Below are 24480 nucleotides of genomic sequence, written 5' to 3' on the forward strand. Positions count from 1 at the left end.
TCCCCCGGTTCACTCACTCCCCCGGTTCACTCACTCCCCCGGTTCACTCACGACCCTGGTTCACTCACGGCCCTGGTTCACTCACCCTCCTGGTTCACTCACCCCCCTGGTTCACTCACCCCCCCTGGTTCACTCACCCCCCTGGTTCACTCACCCCCCTGGTTCACTCACTCCCCCGGTTCACTCACTCCCCCGGTTCACTCACTCCCCTGGTTCACTCGCTGCCCTGGTCCACTCACCCTCCTGGTTCACTCACCCCCCTGGTTCACTCACCACCCTGGTTCACTCACTCCCCTGGTTCACTCGCTGCCCTGGTTCACTCACCCTCCTGGTTTACTCACTCCCCTGGTTCACTCACTCTCCTGGTTCACTCACTCCCCTGGTTCACTCACTCTCCTGGTTCACTCACTCCCCTGGTTCACTCACTCTCCTGGTTCACTCACTCTCCTGGTTCACTCACTCTCCTGGTTCACTCACTCCCCTGGTTCACTCACTCCCCTGGTTCACTCACTCCCCTGGTTCACTCACTGTCCTGGTTCACTCACTCTCCTGGTTCACTCACTCCCCTGGTTCACTCACTCTCCTGATTCACTCACTCTCCGGGTTCACTCACTCTCCTGGTTCACTCACTCCCCTGGTTCACTCACTCTCCTGCTTCACTCACTCTCCTGCTTCACTCACTCTCCTGGTTCACTCACCCTCCTGCTGCACTCACTCTCCCGGTTTACTCACTCTCCTGGTTCACTCACTCCCCTGGTTCACTCAGTCCCCTGGTTCATTCACTCCCCTGGTTCACTCCCCTGGTTTACTCGCTCTCCTGGTTTACTCGCTCCCCTGGTTCACTCACTCCCCTGGTTCACTCACTCCCCTGGTTCACTCACTCCCCTGGATAATTAACTCTCCTGGTTCACTCGCTCTCCTGGTTTACTCGCTCCCCAGGTTTACTCACTCCGCTGGTTTACTCACTCCCCTGGTTTACTCACTCCCCTGGTTTACTCACTCCCCTGGTTTACTCACTCTCCTGGTTTACTCACTCCCCTGGTTTACTCACTCCCCTGGTCCACTCACTCTCCTGGTCCACTCACTCTCCTGGTTCACTCACTCTCCTGGTTCACTCACTCCCCTGGTTCACTCACTCTCCTGGTTCACTCACTCCCCTGGTTTACTCACTCCCCAGGTTTACTCACTCCGCTGGTTTACTCACTCCCCTGGTTTACTCACTCCCCTGGTTTACTCACTCCCCTGGTTTACTCACTCTCCTGGTTTACTCACTCCCCTGGTTTACTCACTCCCCTGGTCCACTCACTCTCCTGGTCCACTCACTCTCCTGGTTCACTCACTCTCCTGGTTCACTCACTCTCCTGGTTCACTCACTCCCCTGTTTCACTCACACCCCTGTTTCACTCACTCTCCTGGTTTACTCACTCTCCTGGTTTACTCACTCTCCTGCTTTACTCACTCCCCTGGTTTACTCACTCCCCTGGTTTACTCACTCCTCTGGTTTACTCACTCTCCTGGTTCACTCACTCCCCTGGTTTGCTCACTCTCCTGGCTCACTCACTCTCCTGGTTTACTCACTCCCCGGGTTCACTCACTCTCCTGGTTCACTCACTCTCCTGGTTCACTCACTCTCCTGCTTCACTCACTCTCCTGCTTCACTCACTCTCCTGCTTCACTCACTCTCCTGCTGCACTCACTCTCCTGGTTCACTCACTCTCCTGGTTCACTCACTCCCCTGGTTTACTCACTCTCCTGGTCCACTCACTCCCCTGGTTCTCTCACTCCCCTGGTTCACTCACTCCCCTGGTTCACTCACACCCCTGGTCCACTCACTCTCCTGGTCCACTCACTCTCCTGGTTCACTCACTCCCCTGGTTCACTCACTCCCCTGGTTCACTCACTCCCCTGGTTCACTCACTCTCCTGGTTCTCTCACTCTCCTGGTTCTCTCACTCTCCTGGTTCACTCACTCACCTGGTTCACTCACTCACCTGGTTCACTCACTCTCCTGGTTCACTCACTCGCCTGGTTCAATCACTCTCCTGGTTCACTCACTCTCCTGGTTCACTCACTCCCCTGGTTCACTCACTCCCCTGGTTCACTCACTCCCCTGGTTCACTCACTCCCCTGGTTCACTCACTCTCCTGGTGCACTCACTCTCCTGGTTCACTCACTCCCCTGGTTCACTCACTGCCCTGTTTTACTCACTCTCCTGATTCACTCACTCTCCTGGTTCACTCACTCCTCTGGATAATTCACTCTCCTGGTTCACTCGCTCTCCTGGTTTACTCGCTCCCCTGGTTTACTCACTCCCCTGGTTTACTCACTCCCCTGGATAATTCACTCTCCTGGTTCACTCGCTCTCCTGGTTTACTCGCTTCCCTGGTTTACTCGCTTCCCTGGTTTACTCACTCCCCTGGTTTACTCACTCCCCTGGATAATTCACTCTCCTGGTTCACTCGCTCTCCTGGTTCACTCACTCCTCTGGATAATTCACTCTCCCGGTTCACTCGCTCTCCTGGTTTACTCGCTCCCCTGTTTTACTCACTCCCCTGTTTTACTCACTCCCCTGGTTTACTCACTCCCCTGTTTTACTCACTCCCCTGTTTTACTCACTCTCCTGGTTTACTCACTCCCCTGTTTTACTCACTCCCCTGTTTTACTCACTCTCCTGGTTCACTCACTCCCCTGTTTTACTCACTCTCCTGGTTTACTCACTCTCCTGGTTCACTTACTCCCCTGTTTTACTCACTCTCCTGGTTTGCTCACTCTCCTGGTTCACAGCAGTTTTCCCAAGCACCATCTTTTACACACTCGCCCGATTTATACGCAGCCTCGAATTGCACATTATTTGGTTACAACCCCCCTCCCCCGGTTTGCACACTGCCCTGTTTACACACTCCCCTGTATTACACACTCCCCTGATTTACACACTGCCCTAATTACACATTCCCCAGGTTTCCACACTCTCGTGCTTTAGCTCTCCTCTGGTTTCACACACTCGTCTGATTTAAACAATCCACTGGTTTTACACCCTCCCTGATTTACACACTCCCCTGATTTACACACTCCCCTGATTTACACACTCTATGAGTTTGGATACAGCAAAGATCTTACACACACCCTGGTTTACACACTCCCCTGGTTTACACACTCTATGGGTTTGGATACAGCAAAGATCTTACACACACCCTGGTTTACACACTCCCCTGGTTTACACACTCTATGGGTTTGGATACAGCAAAGATTTTACACACACCCTGGTTTACACACTCTCCTGATTTACACACTCTACGGGTTTGGATACAGCGAAGATGTTACACACCACCCTGGTTTCCACACTCCCCTGGTTTGCCGCTCCCCTGATTTCACACACTCAACTGGTTTAAACCATCCACTGGTTTTGCACACTTCTTGCTTTACACAGTGTATACTCCATTGGATCCATACACTCCCCTGTGTGCGTACACTTCCCTGGCTGACACACTACCTGCTTTATCTACTCATTTGTTATGTGTGGCTTTCCACACTCACCTTGTTTTGCACATTCACCTACTTTTATGCACACAGGTTTACACACTATTTGATATGCCCACACTCCACACTCACACTAATTTTACACACTCCTGGATTTAAACGCCACTGATTTATACATGCCCACATTGTGTTTTCCTTCTTTGTCACAATCCACTCAAACACACCCCTGATTTTACAGCCTCCAGGTTTACAGACATCGATATTGCACAATCACCTCATTTTCCACACTCCCCTCATTAACACACTTACACCCCTGGCTTTACACTCTCCTCTGGTTGTACCAAATTCCCAGCTTTACACATTCCCAGTTTACATAATTCCATTATATTATGATAGTTTTGATTGAATTCCACTCTTTCCGTTAGAAAATGAAGCACATCTGACTCAATATTTCAATACCAAATGTATCACGGTATCTCCTTGTGTTGGTGTGGGACATATTGTACTGGGGGGAAACATTAAAAGCTTCCTTATTGAGCTCCCATGCTCAACACAATCTCTGAACAAATCTAATACTCTTGTCAAAGAATTCAGCTCCAGTTGTAAACTTCTCCAGTCTCCACTTGAATAACAGACATCCTGTTCTGAGCAGCTTACTGCACTTTCTCTGCAACAGGCACCATGACATATTGTCAAAGCTGGATTTTAAAATTCTTATTCAGTTTGTCTAATATAGAAGTCTGCATGTTTACCAATCATACTTCTTATAATGTGTGTCATTGCTTAGGTCTCTTCTTGAAGCATGAGATGTCTGAAGCTACCTTTTTCATTCTGCTTAAGTTATGAATGTTCTTATCTGTAACATCTGGGCTACATCAATGACATTAGTATGAACTTCATCAAGCACCGAGAGTGTCTATGGCACAGTGATGGAGCTGGATTGTGCTGGGGGTTTTTGATTAATAGAAAACTGATTTGCTTTTGTGTCAGGTTGAGAATATATTTAATGTTTATGACTCCAGTTCACAAATTTTAAGAAGTTTTCATGATAAATAATTGAGCATGAATGTTAAGTTCCAACCGAGATGAAAACGGTTGTCCATTATCTTTCATCAGCCTCTGTGTCCATGTTCCATGTGTTCCGGATCTTCGCTTTACTTTATTTCCCTTCAGATTAAACATACACGCATCGATTAGGAGCTGCAGACTTATGCACTCTCTATCTCTCTGTGTCTCTCTCTCTTTGTCTCCCTGTGTGTCTCTCTCTCTGTCCCTCTCTCTGTCTCTCCCTCTGTCTCTCTCTCTCTGTCTCTCACTCTGTCTCTCTCTCCTTCCCTTTCTGTCTCTGTCTAAGTGTCTCAATGTCTCTCTCCTTCAATATGATTATCTCACTCCCTCTCTTCCGCTCTACATCTCTGTGTTATGTGCCACTCGTTCCATTGTTCTCTCTCTCTCTGTTTCTCTCTAGTTTCCTTTATGTGTCTCTGTCCTCAATATCTGTCTACTTCAATATGAGTATCTCACTCCCTCTCTCCCGCTCCACATTGCTGCGTTACTATGTCGCTCGCTCTATTTTTCTCTGTCTCTCATTTTCAATCTGTCATTCGGTGTGTTGTGGACACAGTGATAACACGTGTAACACTGGCCCTCACTGTCAATACTGGACACAGTGATAACACGTGTAACACTGACCCTCACTGTGAACACTGGACATGGTGATAACACATGTAACACTGGCTCTCACTGTGAACACTGGACGCAGTGATAACACGTGTAACACTGGCCCTCACTATGATCACTGGACACAATGATAACATGTGTAACACTGGCCCTCACTGTGAACACTGGACACAGTGATAACACATGTAACACTGACCCTCGCTGTGAACACTGGACACAGTGATAACACGTGTAACACTGGCACTCGCTGTGAACACTGGACACAGTGATAACACGTGTAACACTGGCCCTCACTGTGAACACTGGACACAGTGATAACACGTGTAACACTGGCACTCGCTGTGAACACTGGACACAGTGATAACACGTGGAACACTGGCACTCGCTGTGAACACTGGACACAGTGATAACACGTGGAACACTGGCCGTCATTGTGAACACTGGACACAGTGATAACACCTGTAACACTGGCCCTCACTGTGAACACAGCTGCCGTGTTGTGGGTGAAACGGTCACTGTCCCTCCTCCACACAGGAAGTCCTGGTCTATCAGATCATCTTTATTTTTAAAATTTGCTGTTTGGATCAGAATGGTCAGAATCTGTGTCACTGTGAAAATCTCCACTCTCAGAGGGGGTGGGATTATTCGTTAACTGGGGGTCCCTGCTTGTTGAGTTTGCGGTTCAGTGTTACCGGGCAGTGCAGGAGGATCACATCAAGCAGGAAAATCTCCACTGAGAGAGAGGAGATCAATTGTATTTTCACCTTCAAGGGAGGTTTGTCATCAATGAATTTAGATTTTAAAATATGACTGGCTGCTGCCGGGTATTTAGGTAAACAGAAAATAGGGAGCAGAAAATTCAGAGAGTTGAACAGTAATTAAGACACGGATTGGGAACAAGTGTTCTGGAGAAGGGGGTGTAGGTAGCCTGGGTCACATTGTGATCCAAAAAGACGAGGTGTTGGGTGTCTTAAAAAATATTAAGGTAGGTAAGTCCCCAGGGCCTGATGGGATCTACCCCAGAATACTGAAGGAGGCTGGAGAGGAAATTGCTGAGGCCTTGACAGAAATCTTTGGATCCTCGCTGTCTTCAGGGGATGTCCCGGAGGACTTGAGAATAGACAATGTTGTTCCTCTGTTTAAGAAGGGTAGCAAGGATAATCCCAGGAACTACAGGCCGGTGAGCCTTACTTCAGTGGTAGGGAAATTACTGGAGAGAATTCTTCGAGACAGGATCTACTCCCATTTGGAAGCAAATGGACGTATTAGTGAGAGGCAGCACGGTTTTGTGAAGGGGAGGTCGTGTCTCACTAACTTGATAGAGTTTTTCGAGGAGGTCACTAAGATGATTGATGCAGGTAGGGCAGTAGATGTTGTCTATATGGACTTCAGTAAGGCCTTTGACAAGGTCCCTAATGGTAGACTAGTACAAAAGGTGAAGTCACACGGGATCAGGGGTGAGCTGGCAAGGTGGATACAGAACTGGCTAGGCCATATAAGGCAGAGAGTAGCAATGGAGGGATGCTTTTCTAATTGGAGGGCTGTGACCAGTGGTGTTCCACAGGGATCAGTGCTGGGACCTTTGCTCTTTGTAGTATATATAAATGATTTGGAGGAAAATGTAACTGGTCTGATTAGTAAGTTTGCAGACGACACAAACGTTGGTGGAATTGCGGATAGCGATGAGGACTGTCGGAGGATACAGCAGGATTTAGATTGTCTGGAGACTTGGGCGGAGAGATGGCAGATGGAGTTTAATCCGGACAAATGTGAGGTAATGCATTTTGGAAGGTCTAATGCAGGTAGGGAATATACAGTGAATGGTAGAACCCTCAAGAGTATTGAAAGTCAAAGAGATCTAGGAGTACAGGTCCACAGGTCATTGAAAGGGGCAACACAGGTGGAGAAGGTAGTCAAGAAGGCATACGGCATGCTTGCCTTCATTGGCCGGGGCATTGAGTATAAGAATTGGCAAGTCATGTTGCAGCTGTATAGAACCTTAGTTAGGCCACACTTGGAGTATAGTGTTCAATTCTGGTCGCCACACTACCAGAAAGATGTGGAGGCTTTAGAGAGGGTGCAGAAGAGATTTACCAGAATGTTGCCTGGTATGGAGGGCATTAGCTATGGGGAACGATTGAATAAACTCGGTTTGTTTTCACTGGAACGAAGGAGGTTGAGGGGAGACCTGATAGAGGTATACAAAATTATGAGGGGCATAGACAGAGTGGATAGTCAGAGGCTTTTCCCCAGGGTAGAGGGGTTAATTACTAGGGGGCATAGGTTTAAGGTGAGAGGGGCAAGGTTTAGAGTAGATGTACGAGGCAAGTGTTTTTACACAGAGCACAGTGGGTGCCTGGAACTCGCTACCGGAGGAGGTAGTGGAAGCAGGGACGATAGGGACATTTAAGGGGCATCTTGACAAATATATGAATAGGATGGGAATAGAAGGATACGGACCCAGGAAGTGTAGAAGATTGTAGTTTAGTCGGGCAGCATGGTCTGCACGGGCTTGGAGGGCCGAAGGGCCTGTTCCTGTGCTGTACATTTCTTTGTTTGTTGAGAAGAGGGAGAATTCTGCCCTGGGAAATGTCATTTCCAAACCTTGTGTGTGGATGTGAATATTGTGGAAGAGAGAGTGTGTGAAAGGGGCGGACCAAACAGGAGAAACCAACTGTGTTTGTGTGTCCGCTCTGACCAGGAGATCTCCCAATCCCTCTGGGACTAAATGGAAATATTTTTCATTCCAACAATCCCCCTGTTCCCCTCCTACTTTTCCAAGTTGGATTTCAGGGCAGTTTCGATGCTGCTTTCCAGGTTTCTGTGGAAAGGTTGGGAAAATGAGAGCGATCGGGTGAGAGAGCGCGAACAGTGCATCAGTAAAACGGGTTTAATTGCAAAATGGAGTCTTCAAATCGCGTGAAACCTTTTCGACAGCAAACATGAGAGTGTGAGAGACAGGAAGGAATTATCCTGGGACACTGTGGAGCTGGAATTTGAGTGGAATTGGAGAGTTTGGGACGAGAGAAAAACACAGACAGGCAGCAGCAGCCTGGAGCTGAGAGCAGGTTGTCTCCGCCCCGTCCGCTCGCTGCCTTTAAGTTGCTCAGTGCCGCCACCAGAGGCTTCATTTCTCACCCACATTGACGGAGAGATTTTGTGCAGAGTCTCGGACATGAGCGATAGTGCAGCCGCCGAAACGGCTCCTCCAGCCGCCCCAGTCAAGGCTGTCAAGAAGCAGAAGGCGGTTCCCCGGAAGAAACAAGAAGGTCCCGGGCTGGGCGAGCTGATCCTCCAGATTGTGGCGGAAAGCGGCGATCGCAAGGGGATTTCCTTACAGGCCATAAAGAAGGCGCTGCGGAGCAAAGGGGTCGATGTGGATAAACGGGGGGCCCAGATCAAGCAAAGTGTCAGGAGGAGTGTGGACAACGGCAGCTTGGCTCAGGTCAAGGGCACGGGCGCCTCCGGCTCCTTCAAGATCGTTAAGAAGACAACCGGGGGGAAAGTGAGAAAGACCGGAGCAGGCGAGAAACCTTCAGTGAAGAAAACAGCAGCCAAGAAATCTCTCAAAAAACCAGCAGCCAAGAAATCTCCCAAGAAACCAGCAGCCAAGAAATCTCCCAAGAAACCAGCAGCCAAGAAATCTCCCAAGAAACCAGCAGCCAAGAAATCTCCCAAGAAACCAGCAACCAAGAAGGCGGCAACTCCCAAAAAGAGCGCGAAGAAAGCAGCCCCGAAGAAAAAGTCACTTGTGAAAAAGACCACGGGCAGAATAAATCCGACCCAATCGAGGGCCAAGCCCAAAGTCAAATCAGCAACGGCTAAGAAACCAGCAAAGAAGTGAAAGAAGGCGAGCAAATTGTAAACCTCTGAACCAAAAGGCTCTTCTCAGAGCCACCCACATCTCTCAGGAAAGAGCTGATCCCCTGACCAATGAATCGCTGTCCCGGTGCTGGGAGCAGATTTCAGACAGAAATGTCAATCCCGTATTGCCGCTCACTCGCTGACATGCTCTGCACCGGGCCTCTCCCCCCACTCTGCACTAAAACACAGGGATGTTGCTGCCTCTTCCTAAACGGGGATGTGTCCGGGAGAACAGTCACAGTTTGTGTTAGTTTCATTATTCACAGATTCAGGGGAGTCTGTAAAAGAGGTAACAGGGCGGAGAAATCCCGCCTCACAACATAAACACTTTATATCAGCTGGAAGGGATGTTAGTAAAATTCCCAACCCGTCTGGGAGAGGAGTTGTGGGGGTGGAATCGGAGCTGGAGTTGAAATAGGAGCAGATAGTTCGGCTGGTTCTAGAAAGGAGTGAACTGAGGCGGGAATATTACTGACAAGTCTGCATTTAATAGATCCGCGTTTCTAACAAGCTGCTGTATGATGTTGCAGTTTGTACGTGTTGTTCAGCGCCCTCTTTTCACTTCTGTTTGGAATATAAAATGTGGGTTGGAGCAGGCAGGAGGAGGAGCTGGATGATCAAAGACATTTCACTGCTCTGTCTGTCACTCAGTCCGCTCCCCGCCTCTCTCCCTGACTCAGTCAGGTCGGGGCGGACTGGATAATAAAGGAATGTAAGGACTTGGTTTCACGCGTCATAAATGAGATACCACGATTTTGTTAAAGTTTGTACTGTTATAACAGGAACTCCTTTCCTATCATTGATTTCTCTTTTCACATTATAAGGCGACATTGATGTGCTGTACAGTCCGAAACAAAACCTTTCTCCAAAGTCAAACCTGTAACCGCACATAGTGAACACTGACATTGTAACGAGAGCGGGAATGAATACCTGCACAGTTTTGTGCATCGAATGTGACAAAAAAGGGACCAGGAATCATCGAGAAGTTTTTTATGTTTCCAATTTGCGATTGATTTTCTCAAATATCCGTTACTTGTCCATGTGAAATTGTACCTGCTGGATTTTATTAATCTACTTTCGGAGATGAATGTTCAGCGTCAGGATTTGATCAGAAGCTCGGTTTACATAACTGATCTGTAAACACCGCCTCCTCCATCCATCTCCCCCAGAACAGTCGCTGAACGAATCAGCCAATTTTCTCTTTAATATCTATCGCTCTTTGCATTGAAAGAACCGATATCGCTGATCAGATAAAAATGAGACAGAATTCCGCCCCTCAATACGAGCTTTATCCCAGTCTGTTGTAGAACAATCAGGGAGTGAATCTGAATTTAATCCGGGTGCTCAGGCAGTGGGTCGAATCTGAGACAAAAATGGGACCAGGAATCATTGAGAAGTTTTTGATATTTACAACTTGAGATTGAGTTTTTCAGTTTTCTCGAATATCCGTTCCTGGTCCCTGTGAAATTGGCGGGCTTTTTGAAATTGATGGTTTGTCAGTTGCAGGTCCACCAATCAGGGCCCTGATATCCTTGCCGCTCATCGCTCTTTTCAAACTTGTCCACGGGATCGGGCTGCATCCAATGAGGAGAAGTGGGCGGTCACTATAATGTCTTAAATAGGCAGCGAGAGAGCGGCGCCAGCATTCTCAGCGTGTGCGTTTCCCCCAGTTTCACATCATGGCCAGGACCAAGCAGACAGCGCGCAAATCGACCGGAGGCAAAGCTCCTCGCAAACAGCTGGCTACCAAAGCGGCCCGCAAGAGCGCTCCAGCCACGGGCGGAGTGAAGAAGCCCCATCGCTACAGACCCGGCACTGTTGCTCTGAGGGAGATCCGCCGCTACCAGAAATCCACCGAGCTGCTGATCCGCAAACTGCCCTTCCAGCGCCTGGTGCGAGAGATCGCTCAGGACTTCAAGACAGACCTGCGCTTCCAGAGCTCCGCCGTCATGGCCCTGCAGGAGGCCAGCGAGGCTTACCTGGTGGGGCTCTTTGAGGACACCAACCTGTGCGCCATCCACGCCAAGCGAGTCACCATCATGCCCAAAGACATCCAGCTGGCCCGCCGCATCCGCGGGGAACGCGCCTAAAGCCCGGATTCAGCACCAACAACAACAACGGCTCTTTTAAGAGCCACCAAGTCTGTCAGGAAAAGAGCTTCAACATCTAATCCCTCAGTAGAGATGCGGTAATTTAGAATATTATCATCGGCAGTATCTCTGCATTCGGAAGCTTTAGTGAGAATTAAGCGAATGGACAACAGGTCACCCTTGTCCGGAGGGAGTGGGTGGCTCTGAAAGAGCCTTTGGGTTATTGGATTCTTCCCGGTCCCAGCGCTGGTTCAGAGCCGCTCAATCGACAAATAAAAGCTGCGACCTCCTGTTACTGATTCCAATGCCTCCAAGTTACAATTAACGCTTCATTGCAATGGAGTTTCTCTCGTCTCATGGCTCCGAGTAAGAAACGAGTCACATACATTAACACAGATAGTTATTGCAGAAACATCTACACATTAAGTAGCAGAACAGAAACTGAGTGACACAAAACAATTCGCTCTTTTTCAGATAAAGTGAGTGGCTCTGAAAAGAGCCTGTGTGTTATTAGATTAAAGAATGGTCGCTTCACTTCTTGCCGGCGCCAGCGCTGCTTTTCTTGGGCAGCAGCACGGCCTGGATATTAGGCAGCACCCCGCCCTGAGCGATGGTCACCCCTCCCATCAACTTGTTGAGCTCTTCGTCGTTGCGGACGGCCAGCTGCAGGTGCCTGGGGATGATGCGGGTCTTCTTGTTGTCCCGGGCCGCGTTGCCGGCCAGCTCGAGGATTTCAGCGGTCAGATACTCGAGCACAGCAGCCAGATAGACCGGGGCTCCGGCCCCCACACGCTGGGCATAGTTGCCCTTTCTCAGGTGCCTGTGAACACGACCCACCGGGAACTGCAGTCCAGCCCGGGAGGAGCGAGACTTGGCCTTGGCCCGAGCTTTACCGCCGGTCTTTCCTCTTCCAGACATTGTCCCAATCTCACAAACACTTTCCCACAGAATGAGGAAACCCGCCCACATTCACTTCTCTTATAGCTTCAGGAGGAATGGCGGTGCACACATTGCTGATTGGTTATCTGAACAACATTGTGCAGCCTGGCACAAACTGACCAATCAGATGTCTGTTTGAAGCACCAATCAGGAGACTCCACGGTGCTGAGGGCGGAAAGTTTGGGCGCCAAATGTTCAGATTCCAACCGAATATTTATTTCAAAGCTTAAAAGAGCGCGAAAAGATAAAAGAGATACATTGAATGGACCGTAAAACATGTGAATAAATCATTTGTGTTTTGAGTATAAGATTGTTGGATTCTCTCTCTTTCCCGAGTCTAGTTTCCCTTTATCTGTCAGTTTCTGATTTCGGGTTTTCTCTCGAACAGAACAAACCCAAAATAAATTAAAGCAAAATAATGCGGATGCTGCAAATGTGAATTAATGAGAAAATGCTGGATAAACTCAGCATATCTGGGAGAATCTGTGGAGAGAAACGTTTAAGGTCTGTAGAAGGGACGTTTAGATCCGAAACGTTAGCCGTCTCCACAGGTTTAATCCGGCTGCTGTTTAAAACGCTCTCAGCCGTCGGCAGTGTCTAATTTAGAGCCATCTGCAAACAATAACATTTGTTCCCATTGTAGACTGCTCCCGCTTCCTCAGTGTTAAAAGTAGAGTGAGCAGTTTGGAGCTAGTGTCAGTATTGAAATGGAGTTTTCCCACCACCGGGGTGCTCCAAATAAACTGATCGATTATTGAGAGTAAACCCGAACATAAATGCAAAGGGAGGTTTTGGATTTCTCTTCTCTCCAAATCCAGCTACAGCGCCGAGTATGAACGAGTCAGAGGCCAAAGCGTCACCGAGCAGTCACTAAATGATGGGACTTTATAGACAAGACACAAAGATCGACAGGACGATAACTCTGCATTACACAGGATGTTGTTCCAGTGAAACGCTATTAAAACAGATCTGGCTTTTCATAATAGAAATAAACCAGTAAATTAAAATGTGATAGTTTGGCTGCTTTCCAGAAATTGTGGGTGGCTCTTAAAAGAGCCGTCGGGTTTGATGAGTTTGAGAACAGCTTTACTTGGAGCTGGTGTACTTGGTCACCGCCTTTGTCCCTTCCGACACGGCGTGCTTGGCCAGTTCCCCGGGCAGCAGCAGGCGCACGGCGGTCTGGATCTCCCGGGAGCTGATGGTTCTGCGCTTATTGTAATGGGCCAGGCGGGAAGCCTCACCCGCGATGCGCTCGAAAATATCGTTGACAAACGAGTTCATGATGCTCATGGCCTTGGAGGAGATGCCGGTGTCGGGGTGAACCTGCTTCATCACTTTGTAGATGTAGATGGAGTAACTCTCCTTCCTCGACTTTCGCCGCTTCTTGCCGCCCTTGACTGCCGGTTTCTTAATGACTTTCTTGGCTCCCTTCTTGGAAGCTGGTTTCGATGTTGGTTTCTTCTCGTCAGCCATCGTCAATATCACCCAGAAATAAAGCAAACCCCTTCCGACCGCTGATTAAACGTAAAAACGAGACTAAATCACTGAGTATAAGATTGTTGGATTCTTTCTCCGTAATCTACAGTTTCCCTTTATCTGTCAGTTTCTGATTTCGGTTTTTCTCTAAAAGAACAAACCTAAAATGAATTAAAGCAAAATAATGCGGATGCTGCAAATGTGAATTGAAGAGAAATGCTGGATAAACTCAGCATGTCTGGGAGAATCTGTGGAAATGTTTCGGATTTATAAAAGGGGCATTTAATCCGAAACTGTCTCCACAGATTTTTACAATCTGGAGTCCAATCGAGTTTAATCTGGCTGCTGTTTAAAACGCTCTCAGCCGCAGACAGAATGTCTAATTTACAGCCAACTACAAACCTTATTAAAAATATTCCATATTGTAGACTACTTCAGTGTTAAAAGTGGAGTGAGCAATTTGGAGCTCGTGTCAGTATTGAAATGGAATTTCACCACAACACTGGTGTGCTCTCAATAAACTGATCGATTATTGAGGAAGCCTGAAAGAGAAAGGGAGGTTTTTGGAAACCTGAACACAAATTGAAAGGGAGGTTTTGAAGTTCTATTGTCTCTCCAAATCTAGCGACAGGGACCGAATATGACCAAGTCAGAAACCAAAGACACAGGGACACCGAGCAGTCACTAAATGAGGAGACTTATTTTCAAGGCACGAAGATCGACCGGGCGATAACTGGACATCACCCAGGATGTTATGTTCCAGTGAAACACTATTTGAACCGATTTGGCTATTCATAATCTAATAAGAATTTTAAAACGATGGTTTGGCTGCTTTCCAGAAATTGTGGGTGGCTCTTAAAAGAGCCGTTGGGTTTTGATGAGTTTGAGAACAGTTTTACTTGGAGCTGGTGTACTTGGTCACCGCCTTTGTCCCTTCCGACACGGCGTGCTTGGCCAGTTCCCCGGGCAGCAGCAGGCGCACGGCGGTCTGGATCTCCCGGGAGCTGATGGTGCTGCGCTTGTTGTAATGGGCCAGGCGGGAAGCCTCACCCGCGATGCGCTCAAAAATATCGTTGACGAAGGAGTTCATGATGCTCATGGCCTTGGTGGAGATGCCGGTGTCGGGGTGAACCTGCTTCATCACTTTGTTGATGTAGATGGAGTAACTCTCCTTCCTGGCTCGTCTCCTCTTCTTGTTGCCCTTCACTGGTACCTTCTTCTGGGTTTTCTTAGCGCCCTTCTTGGGAGCTGGAGCTTTCTTGTCTTCAACCATGGTCAGAGCAAACTGCAGACACACAATAACTGAGAACTGCCACACACCTGCTCTTTTCCAGAATAACTCGCATTAGCTATGGGGAGCGATTGAGTAAACTCGGTTTGCTCTCACTGGAACGACAGAGGTTGGGGGCGACCTGAGAGGTCTACAAAATTATGAGGGGCATGGACAGAATGGATACTCAGAGGCTTTTCCCCAGGGTAGAGGGGACAATTATGAGGGGGCATCAGTTGAAGGTGCAATGGGCAAGGTTTAGAGGAGATGTACGAGGCAAGTTTTTTACACAGAGGGTAGTGGGTGCCTGGAACGCGCTACCAGAGGAGGTGGTGGAAGTAGGGACGATAATGACATTTAAGAGGCATATGGACAAATACATGAATAGGAAGGGAATAGAGGGATACGGACCCAGAAAGTGTAGATTTTAGATTAGACGGGCATCATGGTCGGCACGGGCTTGGAGGGCCGAAGGGCCTGTTCCTGTGCTGTGCTTTTCTTTGATTGAAACTCACTTACCAATGTTAATGAATGATGGGTGAGAGACCAAGTCACCATTGGTGAATTTAGAATGCTGTGACGTTTATTTGCATCTGTTTGGTTGGTTCAGGTAACCAATTGCAGCATCTGCCCCCCCTCCCATCCACAAACTCTGGCCAGTCAGATTCCCCTCATTGACACATTGCTCTGACTTTGGGCCTCCCTCTGCCGGCCGCAGCACATTCTCGCTGCTGGTAATAACACGTCGCTCTCCAGGGACTGTCCCGGGTGCCGGCTATACCGCGCATGCGTGCCCACTCAGCCCGATCAGGCAGTGCGCAGGCGCGGAACAAGGCGGGCCGGACCGCCACCTCCTGCCGTCACCGGGCTGTCCAAGGGCAGCTTCTTTGAAGCAACAGCAGGTTGAAGCGGCGCCAGAGAGCAGATCCTCCATTTTGTAGCTGGCAGCTGTGAAGAATTGAAAATGGACGGTTTTGTAATAAGGAAGAGAGGGTCAGAGACACAAACAGGCCCGGATCACACATCTAAATCTGTGGGAGAGAGTCGCTGAGGAGAGTCCACAGCAACACAAAGCAGAGCTGGGGTGAGCTCCACGGCCTCTGCTCAACAACCCATTAAGAAGAAGCTGGAAACAGGAACACAGCAGAATAAAGGTGATATTTGAAGGTATGTCTTTATAAATTGTGCCAATGCAAATCAGGATCTCCTCTGGCTGATTTGTTTGCTGATGAAACGTGGAAGCTCTCTATGTCTTACCTTGCAGACATCTTTTCAATTCTAAACACACTGAACCGCAAATTGTCAGGGAAGGAGGATGATTGCTTTTGGCGCTGTGAAGAATTTGAAGCTTTCCAAAAGTAATTGAACGTTAGGCAACTGCGCGTAGAAAGCCAAACCTACTACATGTTCCCCACACTGCAATGACATCTCGAAGAAAACGGTTAGGAAGGGAACTGTCGATAGACTGGCTGCACTGAACAACAGTTTATATCGCTATTTTCCAGAGGAGAAGTTTCAGATTTTGAGAGAGAATTGGTTGGTGAAAACTCCCTTTGAGTTCGAGACCCCAGACTCAATTTACTGATTTATAGCTGACTCCAAATGTACAAACTGAGCTTCTGCACCTTACCTGTGACAGCACATTAAAAATACGGCACAACTCCATGAGGTTTTCAGAGTTCCAGCGTAGCGTCTCCGAGGAGTACCCAGTACGGAGTAAAACAAGCATTCTTTTGCTATTACACATCACAAGGATCTACATGTTCAAGGTTGGATTTTTCATCCTCAAAAGGATGAAGACAGCACAAAGGAACCAGCTGAACTCTGCACCTGATACACGCACTGCCCTCACCTCTAAACCTGATTGGAGTGAGATCATAAGGACCAAGCAAGTTCACCTACTGGATTACAGGTAAGAGAACATAGTGGGTCACGGAGGTCAGCTGGTGTGGGTCCCAAAGGCTGGCCAGCATGGGTCCCAAAGGATGGCCGGTTGGTTAAAATGGGTCGCAGGTAAAAACAGTTTAAAAGTACTGCTCTGTAAAATACTGCTGATTCAGTTCATCCATTTTCCCTTCATTTACCAGGACTAACTGATGTTTATTAATCCCGCCCTTCATCCGGAAGTAGAATCCAGAATGTTTGATTTACAACTGGGGCTCATTTGAACATTGCTGCGAATGTTTTTGGATAAAATGTTAGAAGAGCAGTGACAACAACATTGAGAAAAACCTGACTGAAATAAAACCCTGCTGTGGGTTTATGGGCCACCTGTCTGTTTACAATCCATATGTATGGATTCATGTGTAATACACATTTTTTGTTTATTACACTATTCCATAATGCTCAGATTCTGGCAGAGAATGATTTATTTTAACTCCAGCATTTTGCCCGTGTATTCTGCGTGGCTTTAAAATGAATATGATAGTTGTACACATCTGGCAGCTCCTAATCGATGTGTGTAAGTTTACTATGAAAACTTCTTGGAATACATGAACTGGAGTCGCAGGTATTAAAGGTATTCTCAATGTATTACAGCTGGAATGTATTTTTCAATTATACAAAAAATGTCAGCAAAATCCATCACTGTGCCATACACAGTATCGGTGCTTGATGAAGTTCATACTAATGTCATTGATGTAGTACATATGTTACAGATAAGAACATTCATAACTTAAGCAGAATGGAAAAGGCAGTTTCAGACATCAGGACGAGACCAGGTCTCATGCAACAAGAGACCTGAGCAATGACATATTATAAGAATTATTATTGGTAAACATGCAGTAACGGAAGAAGAAACTGAAGAAGAATTTTAAAATCCAGGTTTGGCAGTATGTCATGGTGCACCTGACAGAGAAAGTGCTGCAAGCTGCTCAGAACTGGATGTCAACTATTCAAGTGGAGACTGGAGAAGATTTCAACTGGAGCAGAGTTCATAGATTTCATAACATTTACAGAGCAGAAGGTGGCCATTCGGCCCATCGAGTCTGCAATGGCCCTTGGAAAGAGCAAACTAATAATAATAATTGCTTATTGTCACAAGTCGACTCCAATTAAGTTACTGAAAAACCCCTCGTAGCCACATTTCGGCGCCTGTTCGGGGAGGCCGGTACGGGAATTGAACCCACGCTGCTGGCCTTGTTCTGCATTACAAGCCAGCTGTTTAGCTCACTGTGCTAAACCAGCCCCACAACTACCGAAGCCCACACCTCAACCCTCACCCCGGAAACTTTCCCTAACCTTTTTTGGACACTAAGGACAATTTAGCAGAGCCAATCCACATAACCTGCGCATCTTTGGACTGGGAGGAAACCGGAGCACCCAGACGAAACATGGGGAGAACGTGTGACTCAGTTGACTGTGTAAACCAGGGGAGTGTTCAAGTCATATTCAATTACAAATTGGAAACCAGGGGAGTGACTACATCAGTGGTGTGGGTAAACCAGGGAGTGTGGAAATCAGGGGAGTGTTTCAAACCAGCGGACTGTCCAAGACCAGACAATTGTCCAAAGCCACTGAAATGTATCAACCAGCGGACTGTGTGAGCCAGGATAGTGTATAAACCAAATTCAATTTCAAATTGGAAAGGGGTGAAAATGAAGTCAATCAATGAAATGTTTTGCTGCTGGAGGAGAGAGTGGGACCACCTGGGGCCTGTTGCTGCCCCCTCCCGGGGTGACCGCCCTGACCTCTGTCCTCCCACCCCTCTGCCTGAGGTAGGACCACCTGGGGCCTGGTGCTATTCCCCCTCCCGGGGTGAAGTGGGAGTGGGACCGCCGGGGGCTGCTGTGAAGACGAAGGACTTTGTCTTGGGGGCCACAGGGCTGAAGAGCGCTGTCCGCGCACTTCTTTCACCCCCTGTGGCGGGTGTGGCAGTTGCCACTTTGCTTTAGGCCCCTCCGGGTCTGAAGAGCGCTGCCCGTTTACAGTGACTATCTGCTGTTGCCCTGCAGCACCTTCCCCTGTGGCACCTGCTGTTGTTGTGCCATGTCCTTCCCCCAGCACTCTGATTTCAGTTACATGGCTGTGCCGTACCAAGTGTGGGCATGGTCAGTACCCCAGGGGCATCCTCCACTCTGCCGGGGGCAGGGCGGCCAAGAACCTATGCGGGGGCAACAGCCTCTCGACCCTCGGCGGCCCCCTCGCCCTTCCGCCTACTAACGCGGCAACTTGGGGTCAAATGTTATGCCCACCCCACCATGACCATCGAGGCATTAACTCGTGCGATGGCCGAGGTCATCGGCCTCTTGGCCATCGTAGCCGCCTCTAGGATGTACGGCAAAGCCGTGTTTTTCCTGCGGGCCGAGCAGGCGGTCCACCGTGTCCTGGAAAGGGGCTCACAGTGGGTGGGACACACATGGCCGTGGACCCGCTGGAGGCCATCGCCGAACGTGTCTCCTCCTCCCCCATCTCAACCTCCTGGGGGAGGTCAGGTCCGGGGTGGCGCCGCTGACACTCGGCCTCGGGACCCTTCCCTCCGTCATGTATACTCGGAGCGTCAGGCTTTTGCCCGCCTGACCCGGGAGGAGGTCACGCTGGGAGGTTTTGTGGTTCCCCACCAAGGGAAGGATCATAAAGTGATCTGGTCTGCGGTGCCATGCCTGAAGAGGGCTGGGGCATATTCGCCGGAACTGCCCCACCCTAACGGCCGCTGCCAACACCATCTCCAGCTCGGCCGTGGCTGGCACTGCCCCCCTCTCCTCTACCACCTCTTCGTCTGCCCAGCAGCCGGCCCCTGACAACACCGCGGCTGCTGGCGGGGGAGAGGGAGACTCCAATAGACCAGAGGCAGCCTAAAAAGGCCAAACGGAAGACGGCGTGACGGTCAGACGGAATCCATCCACACCTTGGCCCCATCACGAGTACTGACCCCGTGCCCGTCCAGGGGCCTGCGGCAGCCACCAGAGTCCCTATATCTTCGGGTCGTGGGCGGGCGACGGCGAGGAAGGCTCCCCGCTCACAAGGCCCAAGCAGATGATGCCAAGGAGCCCAGGATCCAACCCGGACCTGATCCCGGGGTCTTTCCGGGTCTCTCCGAGGGCCCGGCATCGGCGGCGGGGTCAGTGTCGCCACGGAGGGGGAGCCTGCGAGGAACCCGCCTGAGGGTGATCCTGGGGGTGGGATCGACTCGGACCAGGGGGAGCAGCGACAGGCTGTTCTGTTCCTCGGGGGGCTCCTGAGGGAGTGGAGGGGGCGACAACCCTCTAGTCCATCTGAGCAGAGTTATGGGTGATTGGTGAAGGACACACACTACAACTGACTTGGAGGTAACCATAGCCAGACTCAACATCCACAGCAGCAGGGACGCGCATCACCGTTTCCAGTGCTTCTCTGTCCTCCGGGACGCATAGTACGGGGTGTGCTTCCTGCAAGAAACCCACGCCATTCCGGGGGACAAAGCTAAGTGGACCCTGGAGTGGCAAGGGGGAGTCTTCATGAGTCACTTGGCCCCACGTTCGGGCGGGGTGGCTATCTTGCTGGCTCCACATTTTCAGCCAGAGAGCTGGAGGGTCAAGGAGCCAGTGCCAGGCCGTCTGTTGCATTTAACGGTCCTCGACGGGGACGTGGTGCGTCACTTTGTGAATGTATACGCTCCCTGGCCGGGCCACAGCAAACGGCTTTCGTTGACAAAGTGTCCACTCTTCTTGGCACCATCCCTGTGGGCGAGTGCATCATCCTTGGAGGGGATTTCAATTGCACCCTCCAGGACAAGGACCATGGTAGAGTCCAGTGCAGCACGCAGGCGGTGGTGAAATTAAGGGACCTGGTCAGGTCCTTCGACTTGGTTGGCGCCTGGAGAACTCTCCATCCTGAATCTCAGGTGGACACATTTGTGGGCCCTCTGTTGGGAGCGTCCAGAATCGACCGTCTTTACAATTCTAGGACGTACTTGCCCAGCGTTCAGACGGCCTGTGGAGCAGGTGCTGTGCTCGGATGACCACCTGGTGTGGGCGGGGCTCGGCCAGCTCCGCGCTCAGGCACGGTCCGCGTACTGGCACTTTAACAACCTGCTGCTGGAGGACAAGCGGTTCCTGGACTGGATTCGCCTTTTCTGGGCCGGCTGGATAAAGAAGCGGGGTGCCTTCCCCTCCTTGAGGCTATGGTGGGACGTGGGCAAGACTCATGCCCGCGCCTTCTGTCAGAGGGACACGAAGCGGTCGACGGCGGGGCGGAAATCCACGATCGCCAACTTGGCTGAATAGGTCTTCGATCTAGAGTCACGTCTCGCTCAGCACGATGAGGACCCGGCCCTGGGGCTGCTGTACAGAGAGAAGACGGGCGTGCTGCGGGACCTTCAACTTGTCGGGTCCCATGGCGCATACGTGAGGTCGCGGATCAGTTTCCTGAGAGACATGGACCGTGGCTCCCCCTTCTACTCGCTGGAAAGAGGATGCAGGGTCCGTCAGCCGACGACGGTCCCTCGTCTCGGATCCGGAGGGGGCCAGGACCCTAATCAGGGACTTTTATTCTGACCTCTATACTCCGGATCCGTGCAGCGAGGACGCTTGCAGAGTTCTGTGGGAGGACCTGCCGCAGGTCGGCCCGGAGCAAGTCAGGAGGCTCGACCAAACCGTCAATCATCAAGACCGGCGCCCTCGACAGCTTGTCAAGGGGCAAGACCCCAGGGCTGGATGGGCTGACCGTGGAGATCTTCAGTGCGTGCTGGGACGTCCTGGGGAGTGACTACGCGGGGTCCTGGGGAATGTATCGTGACCGGGGAGATGCCCCTTTCGTGGTGCAGGGCCGTTATGGCGACCGGTCTCCCTCCTCAGCACGGACTACAAAATATTTGCCAAGGTCATGTCTTTGCGCCGTGGCCCTGTGCTGGACTACATGATCCACCCTGACAGTCCCACACGGTCCCGGACCGCACCATTTACCATGATCCACCCTGACAGTCCCACACCGCACCATTTACCATGATCCACCCTGACAGTCCCACACCGTCCCGGACCGCACCATTTACCATGATCCACCCTGACAGTCCCACACCGTCCCGGACCGCACCATTTACCATGATCCACCCTGACAGTCCCACACCGTCCTGGACCGCACCATTTACCATAATATCCATCTGGTCCGGGACATCCATCATTCCCAGACAACTGGGATGTTGAGCGCCTTCCGGTCTCTTGACCAGGAGAGGGCGTTCGACAGGGTGGGGCACGAATATTTGCTCGGGCCTCTGCGAGCCTTCTGGTTCAGGACGCACTTTGTCGCCCGGATCCGATTACTGTACACTGCCTTGGAGTGTCTGATTAACGTTAACCTGTCCCTGACGGCGCCCCTTCGCTTTGGGAGAGGAGTGCGTCAGGGCTGACCAACTTTATTCTCTCTGCGTGGAGCCTTTCCTGCGCCTCCTGCGGAGGAGGTTGTCGGGGCTGGTTCTGTGCGAGCCGGGCATGGCGGTTGTAGCCATCTGGGATGGCCACTTCCAGAATACAAAATGGACTCTCGCAAAGAATATAGGGAACTGTGGACAATGCTAGAAAACAAGCAGGCACAGAGCCTGAATGGATATTTGGGAAACAGCTCCCAGACGGAATTGAAACTATGGGTCGATTAGCATATTGATGGCCCATCTCCGGGAAACAAAGGAATGACACTCAGGTCACCGATACTATTGCAGGCATCCCGGCGCCAGTTCCCCAACCGAAAAGCACAAACAAAGCAAGGCCAACGGCCACCTGAGACACGCCCAGCCATCAGGGCACCCACCCCTTTATTGGTCATGATCGATAACAGTGATCGAGAAGCGGCCCAATTAATTGGGACCAAGTTTAAGGCCCACCTAAAAGCGCGCAAAGACCCTCCAAGGATAAGAAGGAACCCCCAGGAGAGATTCACTCTCTTGGACTTGGCTCTCAAAGCACAGAGACCCATCCACCAGCATCACCAGAAGCAAGTAAGTTCAAGGTCAACGCTCGCGACCAGACGGACGACCTTCGCTGTTCTCCTGTGTATCTTCAAACCCAACAGCCTCAGATCCAAACAACGGCCGTTGTTCCTCTGACAAAGTGGGCACCCGAAGTTAAGTACAGGCGTTAGCGTTAGAGATAGTTTAGTTTGTAGTACTGTTGTGCATGAGTAGATCTGACTGTGTGTATAAATATATAGTATTGACTTTGAACTAACTAACTTGTGTATTGGCTCTTTGATCAGTATTCGGGATTGAACCTTGTGGTGGTATCGAGAGATACCTGGCGACTCTAAAGTAAACATAATTAGGATTAAGGAAGGCGACCATATTGACTGCCATATTGATTTTCCAAGTGATTTTTCACAGTGCTCAGCAAAGGTTTATACCAACAAAAAGGAAGGACGGTAAAAAGAGGGACAATCGACCGTGGATATCTAAGGAAATAAGGGAGAGTATCAAATTGAAGGAAAAAACATACAAAGTAGCAAAGATCAGTGGGAGACTAGAGGACTGGGAAATCTTTAGGGGGCAACAGAAAGCTACTAAAAAAGCTATAAAGAAGAGTAAGATAGATTATGAGAGTAAACATGCTCAGAATATAAAAACAGATAGTAAAAGTTTCTACAAATACAAGGAAACCGGGTTCTCCGGTTTCCTTGGGGCAGCACGGTAGCATGGTGGTTAGCACAATTGCTTCACAGCTCCAGGGTCCCAGGTTCGATTCCGGCTTGGGTCACCGTCTGTGCGGAGTTTGCACGTTCTCCCCGTGTGTGCGTGGGTTTCATCCGGGTTCTCCGGTTTCCTCCCACAGTCCAAAGATGTGCGGGTTAGGTGGATTGGCCATGCTAAATTGCCCATAGTGTCCAAAATTGCCCGTAGGGTGGGGTTACTGGGTTATGGGGATTAGGTGGGGTTACTGGGTTATGGGGATAGGGTGGAGGTTTGGACCTTCGGTAGGGTGCTCTTTCCAAGAGCCGGTGCAGACTCGATGGGCCGAATGGCCTCCTTCTGCACTGTAAATTCTATGTCTATGTAAAACAAAAAAGAGTGGCTAAGGTAAATATTGGTCCTTTAGAGGATGAGAAGGGAGATTTAATAATGGGAGATGAGGAAATGGCTGAGGAACTGAACAGGTTTTTTGGGTCGGTCTTCACAGTGGAAGACACAAATAACATGCCAGTGACTGATGGAAATGAGGCTATGACAGGTGAGGACCTTGAGAGGATTGATATCACCAAGGAGGTAGTGATGGGCAAGCTGATGGGGCTAAATGTAGACAAGTCTCCTGGCCCTGATGGAATGCATCCCAGAGTGCTAAAAGAGATGGCTAGGGAAATTGCAAATGCACTAGTGATAATTTACCAAAATTCACTAGACTCTGGGGTGGTCCCGGCGGATTGGAAATTAGCAAACGTGACACCACTGTTTAAAAAAGGAGGTAGGCAGAAAGTGGGTAATTATAGGCCAGTGAGCTTAACTTCGGTAGTAGGGAAGATGCTGGAATCTATCATCAAGGAAGAAATAGCGAGGCATCTGGATGGGAATTGTCCCATTGGACAGACGCAGCATGGGTTCATAAAGGGCAGGTCGTGCCTAACTAATTTAGTGGAATTTTTTGAGGACATTAACAGTGCGGTAGATAACATGGAGCCAATGGATGTGGTATATCTGGATTTCCAGAAAGCCTTTGACAAGGTGCCACACAAAAGGTTGTTGCATAAGATAAAGATGCATGGCATTAAGGGGAAAGTAGGAGCATGGATA

At 49.8% G+C, this 24480-nt stretch overlaps 2 protein-coding genes and 1 long non-coding RNA gene across 3 annotated transcripts in view; all 3 read right to left on the bottom strand.

The window, feature by feature from the left end:
• The window catches only part of LOC140400029 (uncharacterized), a 50242-nt gene that overhangs the window by 11216 nt on the left and 14546 nt on the right, over window positions 1-24480 (bottom strand). The window lies entirely within an intron of this gene.
• On the bottom strand, window positions 13136-13542 carry LOC140400133 (histone H2B-like). Its single transcript, XM_072489607.1, has one exon. The coding sequence runs from the start codon at window positions 13520-13522 to the stop codon at window positions 13136-13138; it is 387 nt and encodes a 128-aa protein (XP_072345708.1). The 5' UTR covers window positions 13523-13542.
• On the bottom strand, window positions 14358-14819 carry LOC140400134 (histone H2B 7-like). Its single transcript, XM_072489608.1, has one exon. It carries the CDS (start codon window positions 14796-14798, stop codon window positions 14421-14423), a length of 378 nt encoding a protein of 125 aa, XP_072345709.1. The 5' UTR covers window positions 14799-14819; the 3' UTR covers window positions 14358-14420.

Source organism: Scyliorhinus torazame, chromosome 24, assembly GCF_047496885.1.
Source record: "Scyliorhinus torazame isolate Kashiwa2021f chromosome 24, sScyTor2.1, whole genome shotgun sequence".
Classification (NCBI taxonomy): Eukaryota; Metazoa; Chordata; class Chondrichthyes; order Carcharhiniformes; family Scyliorhinidae; genus Scyliorhinus; species Scyliorhinus torazame.